Consider the following 22,932-nt stretch of genomic DNA (forward strand, 5'->3'; position numbering starts at 1 on the left):
CACATGCTGTGAAACGAAAAGCATACTGCGAATGTGTGGCGCATTTCCAAAGACATGACGCGTGTCATCCGCTGTGTGAGTGCAGCTCTTTAATGTAACTTGAACTTCATTTCAATGGCAATTATTGTGCAGTTTCTAGTCACACGCAACAATTTTACTCTCCGCCATTAAAATGCCCGTCTTGAGATTACAATAGAAGGACAGTGAAGAGAAAGGAGGAAGGAAAGCTCATCCTCAGGCCCTATTTTATTCATTGCAACATAAAAACTAATTGTCTAGTCCCTACCAGCTCTTCAAATCAATAGAACTACAGATGAACAACAACACGTGACACAGAGTTGTTATTCATTAAGTCCACCCTCACGGCTCCCATAAGAAGTAAGAGGATAAGTAGCAGCCAGGTGCTGCTAATCAAATGCACTTGATTAATGAATCATCAGTGTAAGCAGCTCTATAAAAGCAGAAGTTTGGTCAGTTTGCTGGGCTGCAGCATTCAGGTGTGTGTTAACACAACGCCAAAGAGGAAAGACATCAGCAAGGATCTTAGAGAAGCAATCGTTGCTGCCCGTCAATCTGGGAAGAGTTATAAGATCATTTCCACATAGTCATGACACCATCATTCTACTGTGAGAAAGATTATTCACAAGTGGGAAACATTTAGAAACAGTTGTGAATCTTCCCAGGAGTGGACGTCCCAGCAAGTCAATCTCAAAGAAACTGGAAAGAACCCAAGAGCTTCATCTCTACATTGTTCTCCACCAGCAGCAAAACTTTTGCACGTGTTTGTGAGAGCTTGCACGACTTATTCACGCTGTATGCGGGTTCCAGGGCTCCACACATCCCAGAACTATTACACTATACACTTTTTGGTGGGGATGGCGCTGAACGCGTTTTTCTTCTTTAAATCAGAATGTAGTAATCATGCGTGTACTCACCAGAGAGACAGACTTTGGTGACACAAGGCTGATTTGCAGCAGGAGATCTTCTGTAAGAAAGAAATACATCAGTGAGTATTAAAGGCAGGTTTAAGGCACATTTAACAAAAGAGGACAGTGGAGATGAAGGCTGTCAGTCGATCATTTGTTTAGATTTGATTGGAAAAGTTTGAGTATAAATGGCTAATGCAGACATATGTGACACCAAGGCAACATAAATCCAACGTGACAAAATGAGGCCTAAAATAGTGTTTTAGGTGCAGGTGTGGAAAATCAACCTACTCAAAGGGTAAACTGTGTTGTTTTTTTTTGTTTTTTTTTAATTGGGACTACACACTAAAGGTCATGACTAAGGCAGTAGATTAACAAATACTGATAGATATTTGCTACCTGAACACCAACAGATTGATTGCTGTAGCTTTAAAAAGAGAGTTCTCCAAATGTTCGACTGATCCGAATCATTTTTCCTCATGCTAACAAGCTAGCAGGAAATGTCTGCAGAGAATCTGGGACCTTTTAATAACGCCAGCAAATGTGTGGACGGGATAAAAAAATACTCTCTAAACAAAGTAAGGTGGTTAAATGTGTGAGAAACTGGGAGTTTATCTCATCTGTGACTCAACAAAGAGCATCAGTAGATAAGGCACACGTTTGCCTACTTGCTGCTAAACTATGCAGGTACAAATATATCTGTAAAAACATCTTTATGAACATATTGTTCGAAAAAAAAAAAAAACAACAACAACTGGCCTCATCATTTCTCCTTCAGCCTGATTCAACAGAGATGGCAACAGTCTTGGATGCCATGGGACAAACACAAATCAGATGTTGTCTCATTTCTCTGAACTGGCTTCCATGAAGCCTTCTACCAGAGGCTGCAGGGACTGACTCAGTGTCCACCTCTGGCCAGTCTGACTCAAATCTGGTGTCAGAGGGAGCGTCCGTCAAAAAGAAAAAAACACATCTTCCAGCAAGAAAGCTAAAATAAAATGTTGATGTGAGTTTACAATCATTTAAATTCTTTGGACGCTTGAATTTATCCATGATTTGATGTTGGTGACTTCTTCACGAGATCATAGCATCTCACACATTTTTGATACATTGGCGCCCCCGAGTGACAGATGTTGGTATTTCGACTTGTGGAATCACAGATGTTCAGTCTGTTGTTCCGTGAACCGTAGTACAGATGTGACAGTGTTTTATTTAACAGCTGAACATTTCCACCTAAGAAAGCAACAAAATTGCTCTATTGCAATTCTCCTTTTCCAGATCAAGTCAAGGAAAAAATATAAAATCGCCTAGTAATATGCCTGCAAAATATTTCAATACGAAGATAAAAGGGGCTGCTCGCAGGCCGTGGGAAGCAGCAGCAGCCGGCTGACTGACTGTATGAAACCAGGCCGCTTCACAAAGGAGCTTTGGTGAAGCGGAGGTCATTTTTCACAGAGCAAAGAGCGATCAAACGTTTCTTCAGGAAAGACATATCAACTCAGCGACTTGGCCAGCAAACAGTCGGGATGTCAATTTTATGGTGGAAATTGAAAAACGATGGTCCATGACACATCCTGGCTTCATCCTGTAAAGCTGATCTGTCACAGCTGTACAAGAAAGTTGGAACCTTAAACTCAGGGTTTCTGAAAATGACCACATATTCTGTGGAATTGGCAATGCTATTACAAAGCCTATATTATTTGTTATTACTGTAGAGTTTTTGTAACTTAAGAGGTTCATGATTGCATCATTTCTTCCTCTAATTTATCTCAAAGAAAAAAAAAGCATCAAAAGAAAACAAACAAAAAAAGAGGCAATTTTATCCTTTTTTTTTACAAAATCATACAAATAATATCAATTAAAAAAACTTACTTGTTAGATGTGCACTGTACATTTGTCAAGGTGGTGAAATTGTTCCTAACAGTCCGAAGGCTCGCCAAAACCTAAAGGTGTAAAAAAAATAAAAAAGAATAAAGAAAATGGTCAGAAAATGAATCCATAAAGGCAGAAAGGTTGCAGCTTGAGCACATATTGCTTTTTAACAGTTTCCTCGCATTCATTTGGCTCGCAGCTCCAATTCTGTTGAAAGTGACACACACACGGTGCCGCGTAAAAGTCTTGAGAAAGATTCTCAGAAAGCCTGTACGATTGCTCAAGACCACTTTACAAGACTACAAGAAAGTGTGGCTCTTTGGCAGCAAATTAGTGGCGGCTCGAGACTTTTGCACATATCACCAGGTTCCACTTCGTCTGATTGCCATCGGAAAATGATACAGAATAGCTCCGGGGTGCTCATGCAAACATGAAGGGGCTTTAGTGGAATTAACCGAGTCATAAATGTACACACAAACTACCGTACTAGTATTGTTTAAAATCACATAATTTTTAGGGGCCAGTTATGATATACAGCTTGGAAGAATGGAAGCAGATATTTGATGACACTTTTATACGTTTTAATAAAGTCCAGAAGATGTCCATAAACTGGTGACACAGAGTTTAAAACAAACCAACACCTTGTTGTGCTGATTTAAGGCCACCAGGGGGCAGAGTTCATTCTAACTATGAGTCAGTTGCTATCCGGATCCATCAGAGGCTTTCCGTCTTAAAAGACTTTGGGAAAATTGTGTTTTATTTATTCTTTAACAAGCCATCTTCTGGCTGTTTCCTTTGAAGATTTTCTGAGACGTGATCCGTTCTCACCTGAGCAAAGGGAGTCACGATCAAGTCCTCTCCGTGCCTGAGATGGGATGTGATAAAAACAGGTGACAGTAAACAAACAAATGAAATAACCAGTGACTGTGCTGCGATGAAGCTGCGACGTAAACAACTCACAATTCTCCAACAATGGAGGAATTTCGAGACAAGGACTTTGGTGACAGCTCATAGTCGCTGTCAGAGCGGTACAGGAAGGACTCTCTGCGCTGCCCGTGGCCACCCAGGTTGGGGTGTAGGACCAGACCCGAACCCGGAGACGCCTGCGGGTCCGAAGGGCTGCAGCACCGTGACGGCCCGTTCTCCACCTCAAAGCTGAAAGAGAGAAAGGGATGAAGCAGAAGATTTTAATGCATTGCCTTTATTACATGAAACAATTCACATTTCAGTCCCAAATCATCCCTGTCATCATCACCAGCTGCTACAGCCTGTGCAACATGTTGACAGACCCTAGCCACAAAAAAGAATATTCAATATCTATTGTGTTTTTTTTTGTTTTTGTCCCCGCTGATTACAGAACTGCGAGTGCAGTCACGAATGCATTAGCTCACTCTGAAAAAAGCCTCTTCTCTTACTGCTCTTTATTTTTTGTTTTCTGACAAATGGATCCATGAGGATCAACTTGTTTCAAAGCAACACATTCTATTTTCAGCTGTTGCAGAGTTTGTTGCCTATAGAAATATCCAATGCTCGTCCCCGGACTTTTATTGGGAAGTAAAAGTGAGAACAGAGATGTGAAGAAGGAAGAAGCGAGAATCTTCCGATCCGATCCAGACTCCACCTTGGTGTACACAAAAAGAATAAATTAAGAAAGAAAGAAAAAGAAAAGAGAAGAGAAGGAAATCTACAATCCCTCCTCATGATTGCCGCACGGCTCTGTAAAGCCTTCACAGATTGATCAACTCTGCCCCCACGGAGTGGACAAGCTGTTGTGTAACCAGATGAGGAGGTTAAAAAGGGTGAAAGGTCAGAGTGAGGAAGGACCAGCAGAAACCACAAACTCCTTTGCATAGCTTGAACAAGTCCAGGTGAAATGCCAAATTTTGTCCACTTGAAGTAGAAGCTAAAGCACACAGCCCTGTGCCATTTGACCCACATTTACCCTGTGATTTCTGCTACATTCAGGATTATCTGTGAGACACTAAGTCCCACACCTCTGCCAGAGAAGCTCAGATTAATGTGAAATTTTCTGAGTCTGATTACAAACATGCAGGACGGTCAGCGCCAGCTACGCCGTGCACTGTGTCATTCAAATCCCTGCTTTCAACAACGTTGACGGCATGCTTTACCCTCAGAAATCTAATCTCTTAATCTGAGACGGGCGGGAAACCACATCATAATAACACGCAAGTTCTGCAAATCCAAATTAACTGCGAATGCTACAGAAACGGCCCGAAACATATTAATTTCCTTTGGCATTACGCCCTGAGGTTACATGCCGGATCTGTAATCTGCAGCGGTAGTTCTGTAACAGCCTTTTAGCGAGAGAAAAAAGGGAAAGACTCGAGAACAAACTGTGAAACGAGAACAAAAGACACAATCTAAAGGAGGCAGCTTAGAAGTCACCTTGGAGCTTTGAGGTGGACTCTGTTGATCACTTCCTCACTGAAGTCAAAATGCCCAGCTCTGAACCTGGGGGACTTTCGAAACATTCTTTTCTCCCTTCCCCTTCTACTTCTTTTGTCCTCATCAAGCAACGGTGGCTGAGACTGTGGCCGCTCACTCCGACAGAGCCCGAGAGACCCCCTCCCTTTTTAATCCCGCACCAGGCCACGTGCTGGAATAACGTCAGCTTGGCAGACGCTGACAAGCAGATCTGAGCTGGAACACTGGGAGCGGAATGGCAGCCACACTGTTTATCCTGTCCTTTCCCCCACTTCATCAAAACACAGCAGATGAGTCGGTGTGTTCATCATCCCACCCACCCTTCCCTTAGTAACCTAGGATGTCCTCAGAAAGCACAGTGGCTTCAAGGTGGGATGGACTATGAAGAGTTTAATTCGTTTGTAAACTTTTGGGATCATCCCTTATATGCACTGAGAGTAGTCTGCACTGCTTAAAATTCTGTTAGAAAGGAACATGGAGAAGCTCTTTCACCCTGCCAGCTGCTGTCATCAGATCTGCTGAAAACACCACAGAGATCATTTCAGCGACTCAATTCAATGTTTGCACGACGACTCATCTGCTTCATGTACTTTGGAAACAATCAAGACTCAATGAATGTTTTATTTTCCTAAATTTAAAATTAAAATGACACAAGCAACACGGAAAGATGCATCGAGAGGAGTTTTGACTTTTCTTGTAAAGTGAAGTGAAAGTGAAAAAGAGAACCGATGAGCCAGGTTTGAGGAAAAGCAAAGCAGGCAAAATGAGAGTGAGACACGTTCGAATCCCGTGCTTAACTTAAAACAACAACCGTGTTCCATTTCTGAGGAGAAGACTGTGAATGTTAATGTGTCCACAGCACCAGAGCTGAAGAGTCTCTAAAGGCCTGAGTGATGTTTGTCGGACTGAGGAGGACCAGTCCTCATCTTTCAGAGTCTGCTTCCATCCAAGTGGGAACGAGGCGAGAGAAAACAGAATTACAAGCCTTCTGAATAAAGTCTACATTAAAAAGAAAATCTCACAAATATTCATGGTGTCCCGGAAAATTCGCAGGAACTTTTGAGGGTTTACAAACATTAAAAAGATGAGATTTAGGTACTTATTCGTTTTAAATGTCACACATTTTTAGCCTTGCGTGTAGGTAGTTTGATCGAAGCAAATCTGTGGGAACACATTTGAATGAAAAGTTACATCTGCTTCCTCCCTGTGATGCTGCATTGAGATGAATCGGCCTTTTCATTCGTACAGGCGAGGTTTGCCTGTCACATGGTGCATTTTGCTGTGCCTTGAAGAAACATTCAAGGTGGGGGATGCTTCGCCAACCCGAGGGTTAGACACCTGCTGCAAATCCACCAATCAGCCCCGGCAGACCCAGCAGACCCCTAGTTCCATTCTTCAGACATGCTATGCTCTCTGGTTTTCATCTTTTGTGAAGAAGAATTCAAACTGCAGCCGGATAGTGAAGCAAAACACACTCCAGGGCTTTGAAAGAAGAAGACGAAGACCAGCGAAGACAGAGGCGCGCTGACGGTCATAAACCTGCGACTTTAACCCGACCAAGGACTTAAGTTAGATAACTGTATAAAATATAACAAATATATTGTTGACATAAATAAATTAAAATCACAATGAGTTAATTCAGCCCGAGTGCTGTTTTCACTAAAGCAAAAAACAAAAACAACAGCTAAAAAATTTGTATGACGAAACAACTCACAGACGAAATGGGAACAGCACCTTTTGTTGTTGTTGTGGTGCTTTTTCTGTATGTTAAAGGGAAACCCGTCAAATGTTACAGAACGTCCTGGAGAAGATGTGGCCCTCGTTTTGCTGCCTCTGATACGTTTCACTCTTTCCTCTCAAACAGATCCATTGTTGTCTCATCTTGTTTTTTTGCAAAGCTCCCACTGGTGAACGTGTTATTTTTGGACTTCATCTGAGTTATGAGTTACACATGCAGCTGTTTCCTGACGATACGAGAAACACTATAAATACCATTTCTTGGGGTATTTTTCTACACCACTGAATCACTTCGCTGAGTTACTCCTCTGGGCTCTAACTCACTCCCTGAGCCGGCACATAGTTTGGAAACCTGAGATGAATTACTGTCAATAAGGTTCTGTTTGAATTACTAACTCCTGAATCACCTCACACCTGCTGCGGCTCTGCAAAAACACAAGATATAAACACAGTGGCCAAGAAAAAAAACAAACAGATACACTTGCGAGCTGAGTTTCCTGTTTGAGGTTTGTTCAGCTGTGACCTGGATGAGTAGCAACAACACTCCAACGATTACTTGGTCAAGCATCAAGCATCCTTAAACTCTACAGTCTGATGCAGCACAATGAAAACCTTTTTCTGGTATTCAAAGAGCTCATTTTGTGCTTATTTACTGGCCCGTGGTCTTATTTTGCATCTCTGATAAGAGTATGCTGTAATCTTCAAAACCCACATGATAGCACCTCCTGTGACGTTCGGTCTGAAACACTTTAGCTTCGCCCTCATTATTGCTTGCGCCTGCCCTGATGGGTCAGCTGATTGGTCAAATGTGAATAACTGTGAGGAAGCTGCACGGTCTTTGTTTTAGGTGTACCAACGAGGAGAGGACCTTACATGCACCTTAAAGCTATTCAACACACCGAAAGTAAGAGAAAACCAAAAACAAACCTAAAACGAACTCTTTAAAAACTGCACTTTATAAACCTTTTAGAGACTTTTATCATTAGTTCTATGTAAAAGAATTGGAAAATCTTGCCATTATGTAATATATATCCTTATATAATGCTTAGATTCTCAAGGGAATACAGCTCAGCTCATGATTAATCCGACTGGTAGACATCACCCGATGCAATCCAAACGGAAGGAGCAACAGCTTGGTATTAAAGTTAAGGAGCATCACAGAGTGATCCAATAATCAGAGCAAAGGTTTTCCTGCTTTCCATCTTTATTCCACATCAGCTCAAACCATAGAAGCGATGAGGTGTTGTATATGAGCGTACCAGTGATGAAAGCAACAGATGAGAGTCTCTGAACAATATCTCCCTGAAAAGAAGCCATCACCATATGTACTTTAAAGGGGTGAATCATAGAGCTTCAAAGTGCATGTGGATGCATGTGGCTAATTGCCATTCAACAAAGCAAAGTGGCAGCAATCATAAAACAATCTTCCACATCAATTTTCCTGCAAACTTCAGCCCTTTGCACCAGAGACAGAACTTAGAAATGAGCTAACTGATCTTTCGCCTGGGTTTTGTTTTTCACTGTAAAAAAAAAAAAAAGGAAGAGAGAAAGAAAGAGAAGGCCGGACAGAAAAAGAGAACAAGGTGAACAACAGAAAACTGCTGTGAGCTTAGACGAACATAAAAAAAGCAAACGTTCCAGCTAATTTGCAAGTCAAATGTTAGAGCCAGAGGGGAGAAAACTACTGTTATCGGCTTCTGAAAAAGTCCCGGCTTCAACATGCTTCTACATGTTTAACTAAAACTGAAACATAGTTCTGAAAAGCACAAAAGCTCAACGATTCACAAAAAGTTCAATGAAAATGCCGTCGGTATCGGCTCACCTGTCGGGGTCAGCCTGTGTGATGTCGATGCGGGGCAGAGAGACGATGGGCAGGCTGGTGGGTCTGCTCCGGGTCACGGGATCTTCCTCTGGCGTGAGGGGCCGGCCCCTGTCCCTCTCCTTCTCTGCCTGTCGCCATGACAACGGAGGCAACTGCAGGTTGCCAGAGAAGCGGCGGTGCACTTTGCACACCTCCACCCCGAGCGTGCTGCCTGCAGAGAACTGCCCCACGGGAGGCTCTGTGTTCTCCTGAAAGCAAAGAAATGCATGAATTATTGCCTTTGATGTGAAATGAACAAAACCCCCCGAGGATGAGAAAATGGGTGTAAAAAAGTTCAGAGCGGAATCTGTGTGAACGCGTGAAGTTTGAGGTGCCGAGCGTAACCATAGTAAAAAATGAAAGGTGGACGTTGAAATGCAAGTTTAAAAAATGTAAAGTTTGCATGAATAAAAAGTCCATGTAAACAATCTGCCACTTATCTATTATTGCTCCTCATTTCACAGAGGAATGACATTCCTCTGATGCTGGGAGGGTTCAGGTAAGGGAGACCAGAGCGCTGTACTGAAGCGATGGGTTGTTAACAAGCCGAGGCAACGGGGGAAGGAGAAGTGGGCCGCCACAGCTCACCCTATTCCACTTTATGTTCGCCTACATGCAAGCGGAAACTGAACAGGCCAAAAGGTTTGAAATGAAGGAGGGATACGCAAGATAACGAGGAAGGGGAGCGGGTGCGAGGAATTCCTTGAATGTGGCTGCGGCAGGCTCCAGGTTATTAGGCTTCTTCGTGTGTGTGTGTGTGTGTGTGTGGCACGAGAGACTGGATGAAGAAGAAATGAAGAAGACTGAAGCTGACAGCAAGTGTTAGAGTGAGTGTGAAGAGAAGAAGGAGTGAGGCTCCAATCTGATGTGGCAGATATCAGGGCTGACTGCACCGGACTATCTAACACGACCAAAGCCTCAGGACCAACTAGAACTGTTCAATCCAACCAATATCAGACTCTGCTGTTAACTTTCACAATGAAATTTAAAAGGATGACAGTCTCTCTGATGCAATTTCTTTTCTTTTTTTCATTTATGAAATAAGACAGATCATACGGAATGAATTACCTTGACTCTAGTGCGGATACTTACAATCTCAGAGGGTGTCATTTCGGTTACACGTGGCATGTTTTAAGGTAGCTTTGTTGTGGACATTTCTTTTTTTTTTTTTTTTACTTATTGAGCCCAGGAATGACCAATGTTACCAACATAATCCTAATTGTTAAATAAGGTTTAATTATGAGCGAATAAAGGATTAAGGATCAGTTAAGAACTGAAACATAGCCCAAAACAGGTAAGATGATGTCACCATATGATTTCTGCAAGTCTACATTTAAACTATGAAATTGTGTGTTATGATAGGGTTCTGTTATCTTCTCAATCATTTACTAGTGATGAAAATGAACACTTTGGTAAACATAAAAGTTTATTAGTATCTTTGTGAATTCCACCTGTGCTTTTGCTCCATAGACACACATGCATTCAGTAATATTTGTAGGCAAGAAGACCATCTATTGGATTCAGTTCTAAAAAAAAAAAACAAACAAACAAAAAAAAAAAACTGTAATTGTAAGCTACAGTGCATCTTTAACGGCTCCCACCTGCGTCTCCTCTTTCTGGCACATAAAAAAGGAATCAGTCGTCTGAACTGAAAGTTCCAACAGGAAAAATGATTCAAAGATCGATAAAAACCATGAAATAATAAACCGACTGAGTGCGGTCGGAGGGTAACAATGACGAATTAAGGAATAAAAGGGAGACGGTAAGCTTAAGACATCCCATCTCCTTTGTCCAATGAAAGTGACCGTGAATGCACCCGGCAAAAAAAAAAAATTAGATGGAAACCTGCAAAATAGAGATGAGACAAGGCGGAAAAAAAAATCGTGAATAAAAGATTATGATGCACAGACACGTACAGGAGCTTGTTGTTCATACTGAAGATAGCCCTGCTGACACCTCCTGCTCTTTCTATGGAATCCAATTTGTCTGATTTATTGTTCCCATCTTTCTCAGACACATTCTTCCTTTAATAAACAAAAATGAGATCTGACAAAACATGACTACTAGGGCTACTGATCTAGTTCTGTTCTTTTATGTACAATCATTTCAATCAGTCAGACCTTATAGGCTTAGATCTAATCAGTGTCTAGTTAATAATTCAGTTATTTTGCAGTTTCACTACCAATGAATCCATTAGTTGTTCACCATTTATCTCTACTCTTCACAAACTGCATAGTGAAGAGGAAATATTACCGATTTAGTCTGAGTAAACGTAAAAAAAAAGAAAAGAAAAAAAGCCAGGAATAGGACAGGGATGTTCATAAATTTAGAAATCTGAATCTAGTGTATATGTGCCAGAGCGCGATCAAAAAGGGAAAGGAAGTGTGGGTGACAGAAGACGGTGATTCTTAAAGAGAGGTGGTGCAGCTGCAGAGTCAGAGAGGTGGAGTGGGTGTAGGATCGAGGATGTTGAAAGGCTTTTCCGGCTGCAGTGTTTTTTTTTTTAAAGAAGAAAGGTACGGGTAATTGAAAATAAGACACGTATAGGAGAGCATTTCAGCTGCATGGCTTCGCATGGTTTTATTGAATCTTGCAGGAAAAAGGGGAGAAAATAAACCACTTTCATTATTTATAGCATGGCGTATGATTCAACTGCAACAGAAGGAAGATGGCACCTCACTGATGAAGAAAATTGGTTTCGGTTTGCACGTAAACAGGATGTTGCCTTCAAAATAAAGTTGGCAAAATTGTCTGCGCTCAGATGAATCAAATTGTGTTTGTTTGCATTTGTTCAAAATGGACTTTTTAGAGAAAATGACAGCTCTACTGTGCATCTTTAAAAAAAAATTATAAATCAAAGAGTCTACTGTCACCACCTTAATGAAGTCAGAAGAAGTTATGTGACTGCTGGCGTTAGTGTGATGGGTAAAATGGTGGAGGAAGGTGGAGATGAGCAGCGAATGATAAAATGTGCCCAGTGTTCAGCAATCCGATTCATTGGATCCAATCCACTTTGAACTTTTGAACTTTGATCCAATTTGTGTTCATAAACCGTGTTATAAAAGTGTTTTTGATACTCCCCGTCCCAAGAGATAAAGGATACATATAAACTCAATTGGAATGCTAAATCAATAAAATACTTGGGTGTAAATATCACGAAAGGAATAGACAAGCTATATGATGCAAACTACACCAAAATAAATCAAGAAATTAGGAGAGACTTGGAGAGATGGTCAGCTATTATTTTGGACTTCAGCTCAAGAATAGAGATAATTAAAATAAATATCCTACCGAGACTCTTATACATGTTTCAATCTCTGCTAGTAACGATCCCACCAAAGCAGTTTATGGAATAGGACAGGTGGATATCAAGGTTTATATGGGGAGGGAAGAAACCTAGGACCAGGTAGAAAACTCTGCAGCTCCCTAAAGACAAAGGAGGATTGGCTTTGCCAAGCCTAGAGGAGTATTTCTATGCCACACAAATCAGACCCTTGATATACTGGTGCAACAATGAGTATTTTTCAAGATGGAAAAGTATAGAGATGCGTCCGATGATAGGTTTATACCCGGGATAAATGATAAAGGGTTTAAACAATGAGTGAGAAAAGGGATCACAGCAATATGTACAATGGTTGAATGAGGTAAGCTGCAGAGATTTGAGAAGTTGAGGGGCAGATTTGGATTAGATAAACATGAACAATATGGTTACCTGCAAATAAAGGACTATTATGAGAAGGAGATAAAAACTGACACTGATAACGAAGTTGTTGAGGTATTCCGGAGAGCTTACGAAGGTAAAAAATGCAGAGTAATCTCAGTCCTATATAGAAGTTTGATGTCATGCAGAAAGTCCTCCTCTCTTTATATCAAAGAAAAATGGGAAAAGGAATTGAAAGAAAAAATACCTGAGGAAGAGTGGTTTAATATTTGTAAAACGCAGTGCACGTCCACTAGCTCCAGGATCTGGAGAGGATTCAACTGGAAGAATATGGTCAGATTTTTTATGACTCCAAAGATTAGGAAAGGAGTGGTGTCTATTCAACAGCCATGCTGGAGAGCACGTGGTCACATGGAAGCTGACCATACACACATATTCTGGTCCTGCCAAAAGGTAAAAGGATACTGGGACAAACTATGGAGGGGTTTACAAAAAATAATAGGATATGAGATACCAAAAACGTGTAAAATACTCTACTTGGGTAATTTAACACGAGACATAATACAAAGAGAGGATGAGTATCTTGTTAAAGTGCTGTTATCAGCCAGTAAAAAAACAATTACGAGAATGTGGTATAAAGTAGACCCACCGACTGAAGAGCAGTGGATGTGCACTGTGGAAGAGATTTTTGTAATGGAGAAAATCACACACAAACTGAGACTACAAGAGGCACAATTTGAGGATAAATGTGAATAATGGACTGACTATAGAGGAAGACGAGACGAGAAGAGGTCACCACCATTGCCACTGGACAATAAGGACATTGATATAAGGATGATTGTTTAACTATGTATGTACGATGTGCCCTAACACTGTAATTGTCGAAAGAAAAATTAATTAAAAAAAACAAGTTATTAAAAAAAAAGTGTTTTTGAATGGGCGTGAAGGTGTTTTGTGCCAATCACAGAGAAATAAATATATGTCTGAAATATAATTTCCAAATTAGATTTGTAAATAGCTCCAGTTGGAATATGTCAAAGTAAATGATCTGGCCTGCCTGCCCATTCATAAACACCAGAGGCGTAGAGAAGAAGCAGATGGGCCTCTCTGTCAGACCTCTGTCCTTCCTCCTCTCATCCATGTTTCCTGTAGTGACCCGTCTTCACGCCGGTCATCCTGTTTTACCTCCTTCTTCTAAAGTCACTCCTCAACTCTTCGCTTCCATCTTTCTCATCGTCTCATCCTAAAGCACGGATACACACACACACACACACCCTCTCTGCAGTGTGTCCTGCCAGAGAGCCGTCTGTTGTGTACAGTCCAGTCATCTATTTATGAGTCACAAACCGCCGCATGGACATGCTGCACCTCGCTGCCAGTTTTGTTTTCCTGCTGAAGCTCAATGTGTCCTTGTCTCTTTACTCAGGAGGGGATAAATGTTCAACATTTATGTGAAGTGTGCCAACTGTGGGAGGGGAAACTTTAAATGTGAGGTATAGAATTCCAGATGAAAGGAAACTGTGAGTTGCAGTGCGATGCACGTGTGGATGGACTCACGTTTGAACAGATGGAAGGTTGGAAAAAATCAGCACTTACATCGCTCGGCGTAACCCCCTGAGTGCTCCTGCTCTTCTTCATCGTCAGGGATGCTCAAGCAGACTGTCTTTCAGCGTCAGATCTTCCCTCCGAAAAAGCAGCTATTTCCTGTTCTGGGCAGCCTCTGCAGATGGGAGGTGGGGAGGGATGGACAGCGTTAAAGCAACCAAACGTCTATTTTAGCCAAAACTTTTTTTTTACATTAACTGCAGTGATTACTTTTGTCTTAGCTTTAACAGACAATCATGCTGCAAGTAAATGAAGCTATAGTTTAAAAATGATGATGTATGAACTGCTTTGTAGTTTGGTGCAGACATTCATGTCTCACACAGGATGAACTGCAATTACTATGCTGATGCAATGCCACTATCAGGTTGCAATGTCAAAGTCTCAGCGCTTTAGTTTTACAATCAAATACTTGCTGAACTATTGACATTTTCATCAGCCACCAACTGTTGGGTTAATGACTGATTGGCAAACGCTAAAAATCTTACCCTTGTGCATCGAAATAATGTCTAGCGGACCCCTTAATATGAAGGTAAACGTTTAGGTTCTTTAACAGATAAACTATAAATAAATATACTCGAACTGGAACAAAGGTTGTTTTTTTTCCTTACAGTATACAACCTGATTGAAGGAGTCAAAGAAAAGAGAGCTACGTGGTAAAGCGTTGCTTTATGTGCCTTAAGGCCCTTCATCTCTCAGCCCGCTCTGTCTGCACACTCATCAATAATACAACGACCACAGCTGGCGGAAAATGACTACAAGGCAGACACGAGAGACTAATCTATGGGACAGAAAAGTATCAATATTTTCCATGCCATGATTGATCGCCCCAGGGTTCCAGCCACATTTCCCTGTATTTTCCACACACTGTGTCCTGGCAATAAAGCCAGCGCAGAACTGTCGGTGTGGTTGCCGGTAGCGTTCCTTCATTTCTCAACTGCAAACATGTCTCAACTGCAAAAAACAGCTTACTATCTTCACAATAACAGCAGAAAAAGTTGTTTGGGTGTGGAAAAGTATCTAAATATCTAAAACTATCAAACTTCTGTTCTGTTTTAGAGAGAAAATAACGAGTCTATCAGTATTTCACATGGAAAAAAGAAACAGGAAGTTAAACTGTTGAACACGAGCGTCACTTCAAACGAGCTTTAAAATGCTGCAGTTCACTGCATCTGTTTGCATAGTTTGTGCTTTGTGCCGCTTTTGTTTCGCCGAGTCAGCAAACCACCTCTGCCAAAGCGGCGGCAGTCCAGTGTTCCTTTCTTTGCAATATCTGAACGTTATAAGCTGCGTGTTCTTATTTTGTTGGAGGGAGGAGAACTTAGTCTGCTGATCCACATTAGGTTCTTCATCTTTCATTTTGGCAATGTCGCGTTTAATGTCCGTTTAAGGTTTGTTTCTTTAGAAAAACGAAACGATAGTTTAAGGCGAATGGACAAAGACTTCTTACTGTTGACGAGCAATGCAGTTCTAACTGATTTAATTGTCCCACACTAGAGAGGAAGGTCGTAAAATATTGTTTCATAAAATGCTGACAAAATGTGACATCAGAGCATCTTTTAAGTGTTATTACAAAGCTGTTAAAGCTTTATGGTCCCAATTTTTTTTTAATGTATTGCTGGCCTAAAATGTAAAAATAGACGACTGTCGACATGTGAAACTAAGCTGATGAGCTATCACAGGCTCATAGCGTCTGCAACATGTCAATTTTCTTTACATTTCCCATCTTTTTCTGAATTTTTGGGTCACCACGGCCTTCCATACAGGTCAAAAGTGATACAAATTATTACTGGATGAACACATCTGAGAGCCAGGAAATGCTTGAATAAAACAAGTAGAGAAGACAGGTGGAAAAGGTTGTGTCGAGTCATGCTATGTGTGTCCGGCTATAACAAATAATCCAGAATGTCGCCGTGTCCAAGCGCCATCGGAGACTCTGAGGAGCACCTGCTCAGTTTACATCCTGCCCCAAAAAGCTCAACACAGTGCAACTGTATAGCTGAACTCATCTCACCTAATGAGCATCTTAGGGAGTTCTTAATCTCAGAGAGACCACTTACTGAGGGCTCAGGTAACATATACCATTTAATTATTTGTTACAGTGCTTCAAAAGTTAGTTTCAGACAGTTGTGGTATTGACATGAACTTGGCTTGCGAGAGGAAAACATCCCCGTTCCAAGCAGCAAAATACACCACTGAACCTAAAAATGGATTAAAGAGATCTGAGACTTTGACTTACAAAGACCTCTACAATGCAGTATCCTACAGCCAGCACACATTCACTTAACTTTCAACGTCCTACTCACAGCTCAAAATTGTCATTGTGAATAACATTGACGGGTAACTTCCCTTTCACTGCATAGTTTCTAACAGTTTTGTAGAGCTGATTATTTCTATTATCCATAAATCTGTCAATATTTTGAATTAAAACACATAAACTGTGAGAAATGCTGGGGGAAAATAACAACAGCCACGGGAGGCTCTAACAGCCAGCCGTGTTACAAATCACCATATTTCTCAGTCACAAGTAATTCTACATTCATGGTGAACCATGAAACTCCTTTGATGAGCTGTAACCAGGAACTATTTGGCATTTCAGCTCGATACATGACTGAACTTTTAACTGACAGTTCAGAGCAGCCATTTCTTCAATCTTTATACATTTGTAGATCGAGGCTTCCTAGTTGCTTGCTTTGTAGCTACTTTTATCAGAGCTGGCCTCGTTGAGAGTAGTTTACGGCTCTTCATAGTATATTTTACACACTTTGTTTGCAATGCATTAAAGAACGATTTACTTGTGTTCAAAGAAAAAAAAAATATCTTAAAGTAATCATTTAAAATAAATGGTTTGTTGGTCTTATTCTAACGTAGGGCTTGTAACTTGTCATCAAGTAGCAAAAACCATAGTGAAAAAGATAAGGCTCTGTCAATAACTCTAAGAGAGGAACGAGCCTTTGAAACGGACCATCAAAATCTCAGACCCTAGAGAGCACTCGAACCCGAGTAGATCAGTGCAAAAAACACAAGCTTCCACTTTCTCGAGGTTTCAGGTTGAAGTGACCTCTTCTCTTTGCTGCCCCAGCAACAGGCCCATGTCCTCGTCTCTGCCTCTACAATTAATTACTTGTTGTTGTGAGGCGGGTAACATAATGCATGGTCATGAGGCGCCACTCGAGATGGAGATTTTGAGGATTGGGTTGGGATATGGAAGAGAACACCAGGGATCACCATGCTAAGTGTGCACCTGTGAACAAAACAAACCAGAGCTGCTTTACTTAATCTAAATCTCAAGGGCAACGCAAAGACGATGGATAGACGTGGCTTCAGCTTCTTACAAACAGACGCTTAAGAAAGGATTTATAGTCCTTATAAGTGTAGTATAAAGTCAATTAAAAGCATAACCCAGTTTATAACGACATCCATTATGTGTCATGACAAACGTTTTAAAGTTACAGCTCGTAAAGCATGAGAAGTGACATGCTGTAAATCGTGTCTGTCATGCTTTGGACTAACGTACAAAAGAGCTGTTTAAAGAAGTGTGTAAAAGGTTTATTGTGCTTCCTAATCTTTTTACTTCTACATCCATTATCTATGTAGTGATCCTTATGGCTGTATAATAAAAGGCTTTTGCTACATTTTACTGCGCTAACTTTAAACCAATCAGCATCTGGTCAGTGCGTAGCGTCGTCTCTGGAGCCCCTCGGCTCTCTGGAGGACTACATGTCTGTCAGTCTGTGCTGAAAACAAATACCCTCATGATGGCGTAAAGCTACCTATCGGCAGCCCATCTGTGTCGTTTCTGCAGAAGGTTCAAGGGAATTTACAAAGGAAGCGATGGCCACACTGCTGCTGGTGCTGCAGACAGCACCGGCAGCCCACTGGATGAGTTTAACATCTTTTAAGCGGTGGTAGCTGTCGTCACGAACTACACGAGTTCAGATACAGATCGAATACTTGATTCAAGTGTGCTCAAAGGGGATTACACGTGTACATTAGAAAAACTGAAGTGCGGTCTGTTCAGACCATGTCCCTGCCTACTTTCCGTGTGTGGCACAGCTGGACAAGTGTTGAGGATCTCAGGCAATATATTCATCCTCCATTATCTCGTACGAGCAATGTTTTCACACTACGTACAGTAAACGGGTTCAAAACACGAAAAAAAATAACCATCTTCGCAATAACGGCACATATTTTACACGAGAGAGAAAAAAATGAATGAGAAAAATTTGAACATATGAGCAGTCGATCTATTCACACTGCGTCCATTGCACAATGGCGAGCTGTGCAGGGTGAGTCAGTGACTGTCGTACATCTGAAACTGCTGGACACCCACACAAAGGTACCTTTTGTGGTGCCAAAACAAAGGCTGCTAAAGAAATGATGTTTGGAACTGTGTTAAGATTACATTCATTAAACTGCTTTGGAGGCTTTTCAAAAAGCCCTCTGTGTGCCACAACAATCACAGATTGACTTTACACTCGTTTACCGACACAAAAAAAAAAGCATGTAACTGTTAAATTATAAATCAATTTATAGAAATGTAGAACACGTTGTGCAGCTTGCCGACTTGCCATGCTTTGATCCATTCAGTGGAAAATATTCTTTGTGCGTCTTCCAATACTCACTCATCAGTTTAAGAGCAAAAAAAAGGAGAAGTGACCAACTCTGGTCACAAGATGTGACAGCTGGTGACGGAACAGCAACAGGTCCTGTTAAATTGTACTCCTGCCCACTTTCACACTCACTAAATACAACCACACCCACTTTATTCACACCTTGGGAACAACAATTTCAACGCAGCATGTTCACAGATGACATTTCACTTCTCCATGTTGTGCGTGAGATGTTTGATTTCCTCTTAAACACTGTCTGTCTCCTCTGCGAAATCAAATCCTCCCAGTGGAACTGTGAGGCTGTTTTGACTTTTTTTCAAGGCTGACATTGAAAATAACTGAATGGACTGACATGAAGGGAAATTCAGCTCACAGAAGAAGCAGCCCCCGAATCGAAAATACATTAATATTCCATCGTGGGGCATCTACAATCAAATTACTTTACTGCTTACGTGTTTCATTTCAAAAGCATTTCAATTGTTTATTTGCAATTAAATTCTGAGAAGACAGACTTTCTTTGGCCACGAGTGCACAAAGTATCTAAACTCACTTTTCCTTTTAATGTACACAATCCTATCGTGTGCACCCTGGTGTTTTTTTTGTTCATTTGTCTTTCGCAGCACACTCCCCAAAAACAAGCACGTCCAGTGGTTTGAAAGCTAATTTATGACAGTTCAGAAGGCAAATTGCTCATGCGAACTGAACTCACTGCTGTCTGCCCAGAATATCCTGTAACTCTGCCCGAACGCTGCGGCCACAGAACACCGACTGCACTGAAACTGAAAACTATAACGAGAAGTTCCTGCTTTTTCTCTGACGCGTATTCATATATTTTCCATGGAACACCCACATTGGAATATAGATAAAATGAACCGACACCGTTTGAAACTAATCCAGTCAGACTGATCTGAACGGAAGCAATGAATATGCCGATTGATATTTGCCAGACACAATCAATACAGGGAATAAAGCTGTTTAAATCATGATGGGAGAAAGTTTTGGGCGCATACAGTGTAATCTTTCTAATCTTATCCATCCTTCCCACGCTGTTTGTGTGGGCATGTCATACACACAGAGCAGTTGTTGCTCTTCACGCAGCTGTCCTAATACTGACTAAGCTGCAATGGTAACAAAAAATAAATATTGTATTTCTTTTAACTCGCTGAAACAGTTACGGCTGTATCTATGGATAATCATGAGAGCGATGTATTATTATAGTTATCGATCGTGTACAAGAAGGGTACACAACAGAACTTCTTTTGGGAAAAATGTAGCATTCTCACAGCTGATAGAGAGAGAAGTCATTCAGAATTCTTACATCTATGAGAGGATTTCTTTTGCCAAGGCACCGCTGTTCTTTGCCTTAAAGCAGTGATACTCACTATTTTTTTCACAAGAGCCACATTGGCAGAGCAAAATCAAGGGAAGAGCCACTTTTACGACAACAATACTAAGTCCCCTTTTGCAAATATGCATTTCTACATATAAAACATCCCACAAAAAAAGAAACAACACAGCCAATACATTTTCAATTAAGACCACATTTACCTTAATACAGGGATGAGCGGAAGCTGGCATGCTTGTCCTTGACTTTCTTCATGTTGTATTTGTAGTTTGTTGTTGTAATAATAGTGAGAGATTCAAGATGAGCGTGGTTTTTGTGCTGGTTTTTGCCCTTTTTTAAATTAAAAACCGATCCATTGTGCCTGCATCTCGCGGTACACGCGACGTTTGCATGCTCGTCCCCTCTCTGGCGTCTTCATGCTGATTTTCGTTTGCTTTTTTTTTTTTTAAGTATTTTTTGGGGCTTTTTATGCCTTTAATGTTAGGACAGTTTGAGAGAGACAGGAAGCAGGGGGCAGAGAGAGGGGAAAGACACGCAGCACAGGGCCGCTCGGTGCGGGAGTCGAACCGGGAGTCGAACCGGCTGCAGCTGCCAGCGATCCAAAACGATTAAATGACGCGACATTTAGTTTATACGACATCATAGCGTAATTGTTAGCTGATAAGCCTTCACAGGAAAATATGCAACTGTTGTCAAATTCTAACTGTGACAAACTATGTCAAAGTGGAAATATTTCTTTTTGTATTTGCATTCAGTTCAAGAGCAGATTCCAGCAGAAGCGAGCTTTTCAGACGGGTGAAGACAGAGGAGTTTGTTGAGGAGGGAGAGAAACAACACACAGATTTGTGGTGGCTGACGGATGACGTCACCGCGGAGGCCACATGCAAGGGAGCCCACTGCCCTACTGTACAGGCTCAGAGAGACACAGAGACAGAGGGAGAACGGACAGGCCAGGCCTTCAGAGCCCGTTGCCACCGAGCCAAATGTCCCAGGATTGTTCTGCTGTCACACCGTGTGCCTGTTATGTTGGCACTGCAAATACCATCATTAGTCATGAAAAAGCCGCCCTTATCAATCTGACAAAAAAATGAGTCGACGGACTCGTTTCAAACTTTGTTGTATGGAAAACAGTCTTAATAGGTGACAGAGAGCCACAGTCTCCGTCATATGAAACCACAACTGGCTTTTTTCCCCCTCTTGTATCAAGACGGTACAATGAATAAATGCTTATTTCATCGAGATAATTTCAGTGTCAAGCTACAAAAAAAAAAAAAAAAAAGAGTAGACAAGGGCCTGTCAAACAAGTTTCAGAGAAAAAGGAAGAAATGACGAATCATTTGTGGGGCCCGAAGAGAGATGGCAGCTGGAAATGTGGGTGAGTCACTGATTGTGAAAGACCAATAACTAAGGAGTGCCATTTTGAGGACGACAACAAAGAAAGAAGAAGCTCACTCACAAATTTACCGCTCTGTTAAACAACTACTGAGGTCGTTGTCCGCACTTCACTCACTGACGAGTAGAAACTCGGAGCTCCCGGATACAAAAATTTCAAATAATAACGAATGACTTGTGAGGGAGACAGTGACAGAGCGGTCTGCAGAGTTTGCAGGATTCAGTGTGGGACACAGAGAGGCTTTGGTGCGTGTTAACAATTGTTGACCCCCATGTTCAGCGTCAACATTTCGATGTTAAGTAGGTATTCAAGCGAAAACTCATTAAGTATTTATACGTTTTCATGACTCCTGGATGCAAAGATTTTTATTGAATGAAATTTGATTGAAAAATCCCAGTTTGTGGTTGGTGGAAGAACTCTGAGTACACCACGAAGTGATCGAAGAACAGGAGAGAAATGCTGACGGGGAACATTTGCTTGCAAGGCGAAACACAACAGACTGGAGAGGTGAGTCTGTTTACAGCAGAGCCTTCTGTTAGATTGGACCCATTTCTCTCAGAACACGAGATCCAAAGCAGACGCCTGGCACTTCACAGCCCTGCCGGGTCCACCTGTGCCTCCCTCCCCGCCGAGAGAGGGACTGAGGCATTGCGGCCCATCCTCCATGCGCCAGTTTTTGGGCCGCTCGAGCGTATTAACAGCTGCCAAGATATATTGTGTAACCCACTCACATAATCTTATTTTCTACTGCTCAAAATAGTAATTCTCCCGTTCCCTCATTCACGTTACATGGGCCCTCCCCTCTTAATGCACACGCTGGAACGGTATCCGACGAGGCTCGTGAGGTCACACTAACAGCAGCTTCTTGGAAAACCTGCATTACTTTCAGTCCAAGACTTTTTGTTACACTCTCTGCTCGAAGCACAGGGGGACAGAGAGAGACCTCGTGACAGCGATTTAACGCAATTATCGCAGTACACCCGTGCTCCAAATTTAGTATCAGCTAGAAGGTACGTGAGGTGGCTGTTTATTCACCTGCAGGCTGGTCAGTGAGAGGCAGAAGGAACAGGGAGCAGCATGACAGTGTGAAATGTCTGTGAGAGAGAGGAAAATGTAGACATTCAGGCACTGCAAATGCAATGTAAATAACAGAAAATATTAATGCTCCCAATGTTATGCCCTCCCCCAACACCATACCCCTCCTCCTGCTGCTGGACTGCCATCGGTATGATCCAATTGTATGGGAAACATGAATGTAAATCCTTCAGATGACAACTGACACGAACATCAAACACTGATCAGCGTTGACCTGAACTTGGGTGATACTCATCAAGCCGAAGTGGAAAATGTAAGCAGCACTGGGCTGTCGCAGTAATACACCGGTAGTTACTGTATGAGGTCACCAGTATCCGTTTCCTTGTCACCAAACAAAACCTAAATTGCTAACTAGTCTGTGAGATACAAGGCTTTAAAGTTA

The 22,932-nt window shown here is 41.6% G+C and overlaps 1 protein-coding gene across 3 annotated transcripts in view; it reads right to left on the minus strand.

Moving 5' to 3' along the window:
- The window catches only part of LOC142399335 (3',5'-cyclic-AMP phosphodiesterase 4B-like), a 49,601-nt gene that overhangs the window by 22,058 nt on the left and 4,611 nt on the right, over nt 1-22,932 (minus strand). For 2 of the 3 annotated variants that reach the window (XM_075483946.1, XM_075483948.1), the window contains 6 exons: nt 14,099-14,222; nt 8,803-9,050; nt 3,759-3,953; nt 3,627-3,663; nt 2,799-2,869; nt 936-985 (listed from right to left, as the gene is read on the minus strand). In XM_075483946.1, the coding sequence (XP_075340061.1) occupies nt 936-985; nt 2,799-2,869; nt 3,627-3,663; nt 3,759-3,953; nt 8,803-9,050; nt 14,099-14,140 (643 nt within the window). In that variant the 5' untranslated portion in view covers nt 14,141-14,222. Of the gene's footprint in view, nt 1-935; nt 986-2,798; nt 2,870-3,626; nt 3,664-3,758; nt 3,954-8,802; nt 9,051-14,098; nt 14,223-22,490; nt 22,550-22,932 lie in introns of all 3 variants that reach the window. The other variant, XM_075483947.1, reaches the window with a different exon arrangement.

The sequence above is a fragment of the Odontesthes bonariensis genome, chromosome 14, assembly GCF_027942865.1.
Source record: "Odontesthes bonariensis isolate fOdoBon6 chromosome 14, fOdoBon6.hap1, whole genome shotgun sequence".
Taxonomy (NCBI): domain Eukaryota; kingdom Metazoa; phylum Chordata; class Actinopteri; order Atheriniformes; family Atherinopsidae; genus Odontesthes; species Odontesthes bonariensis.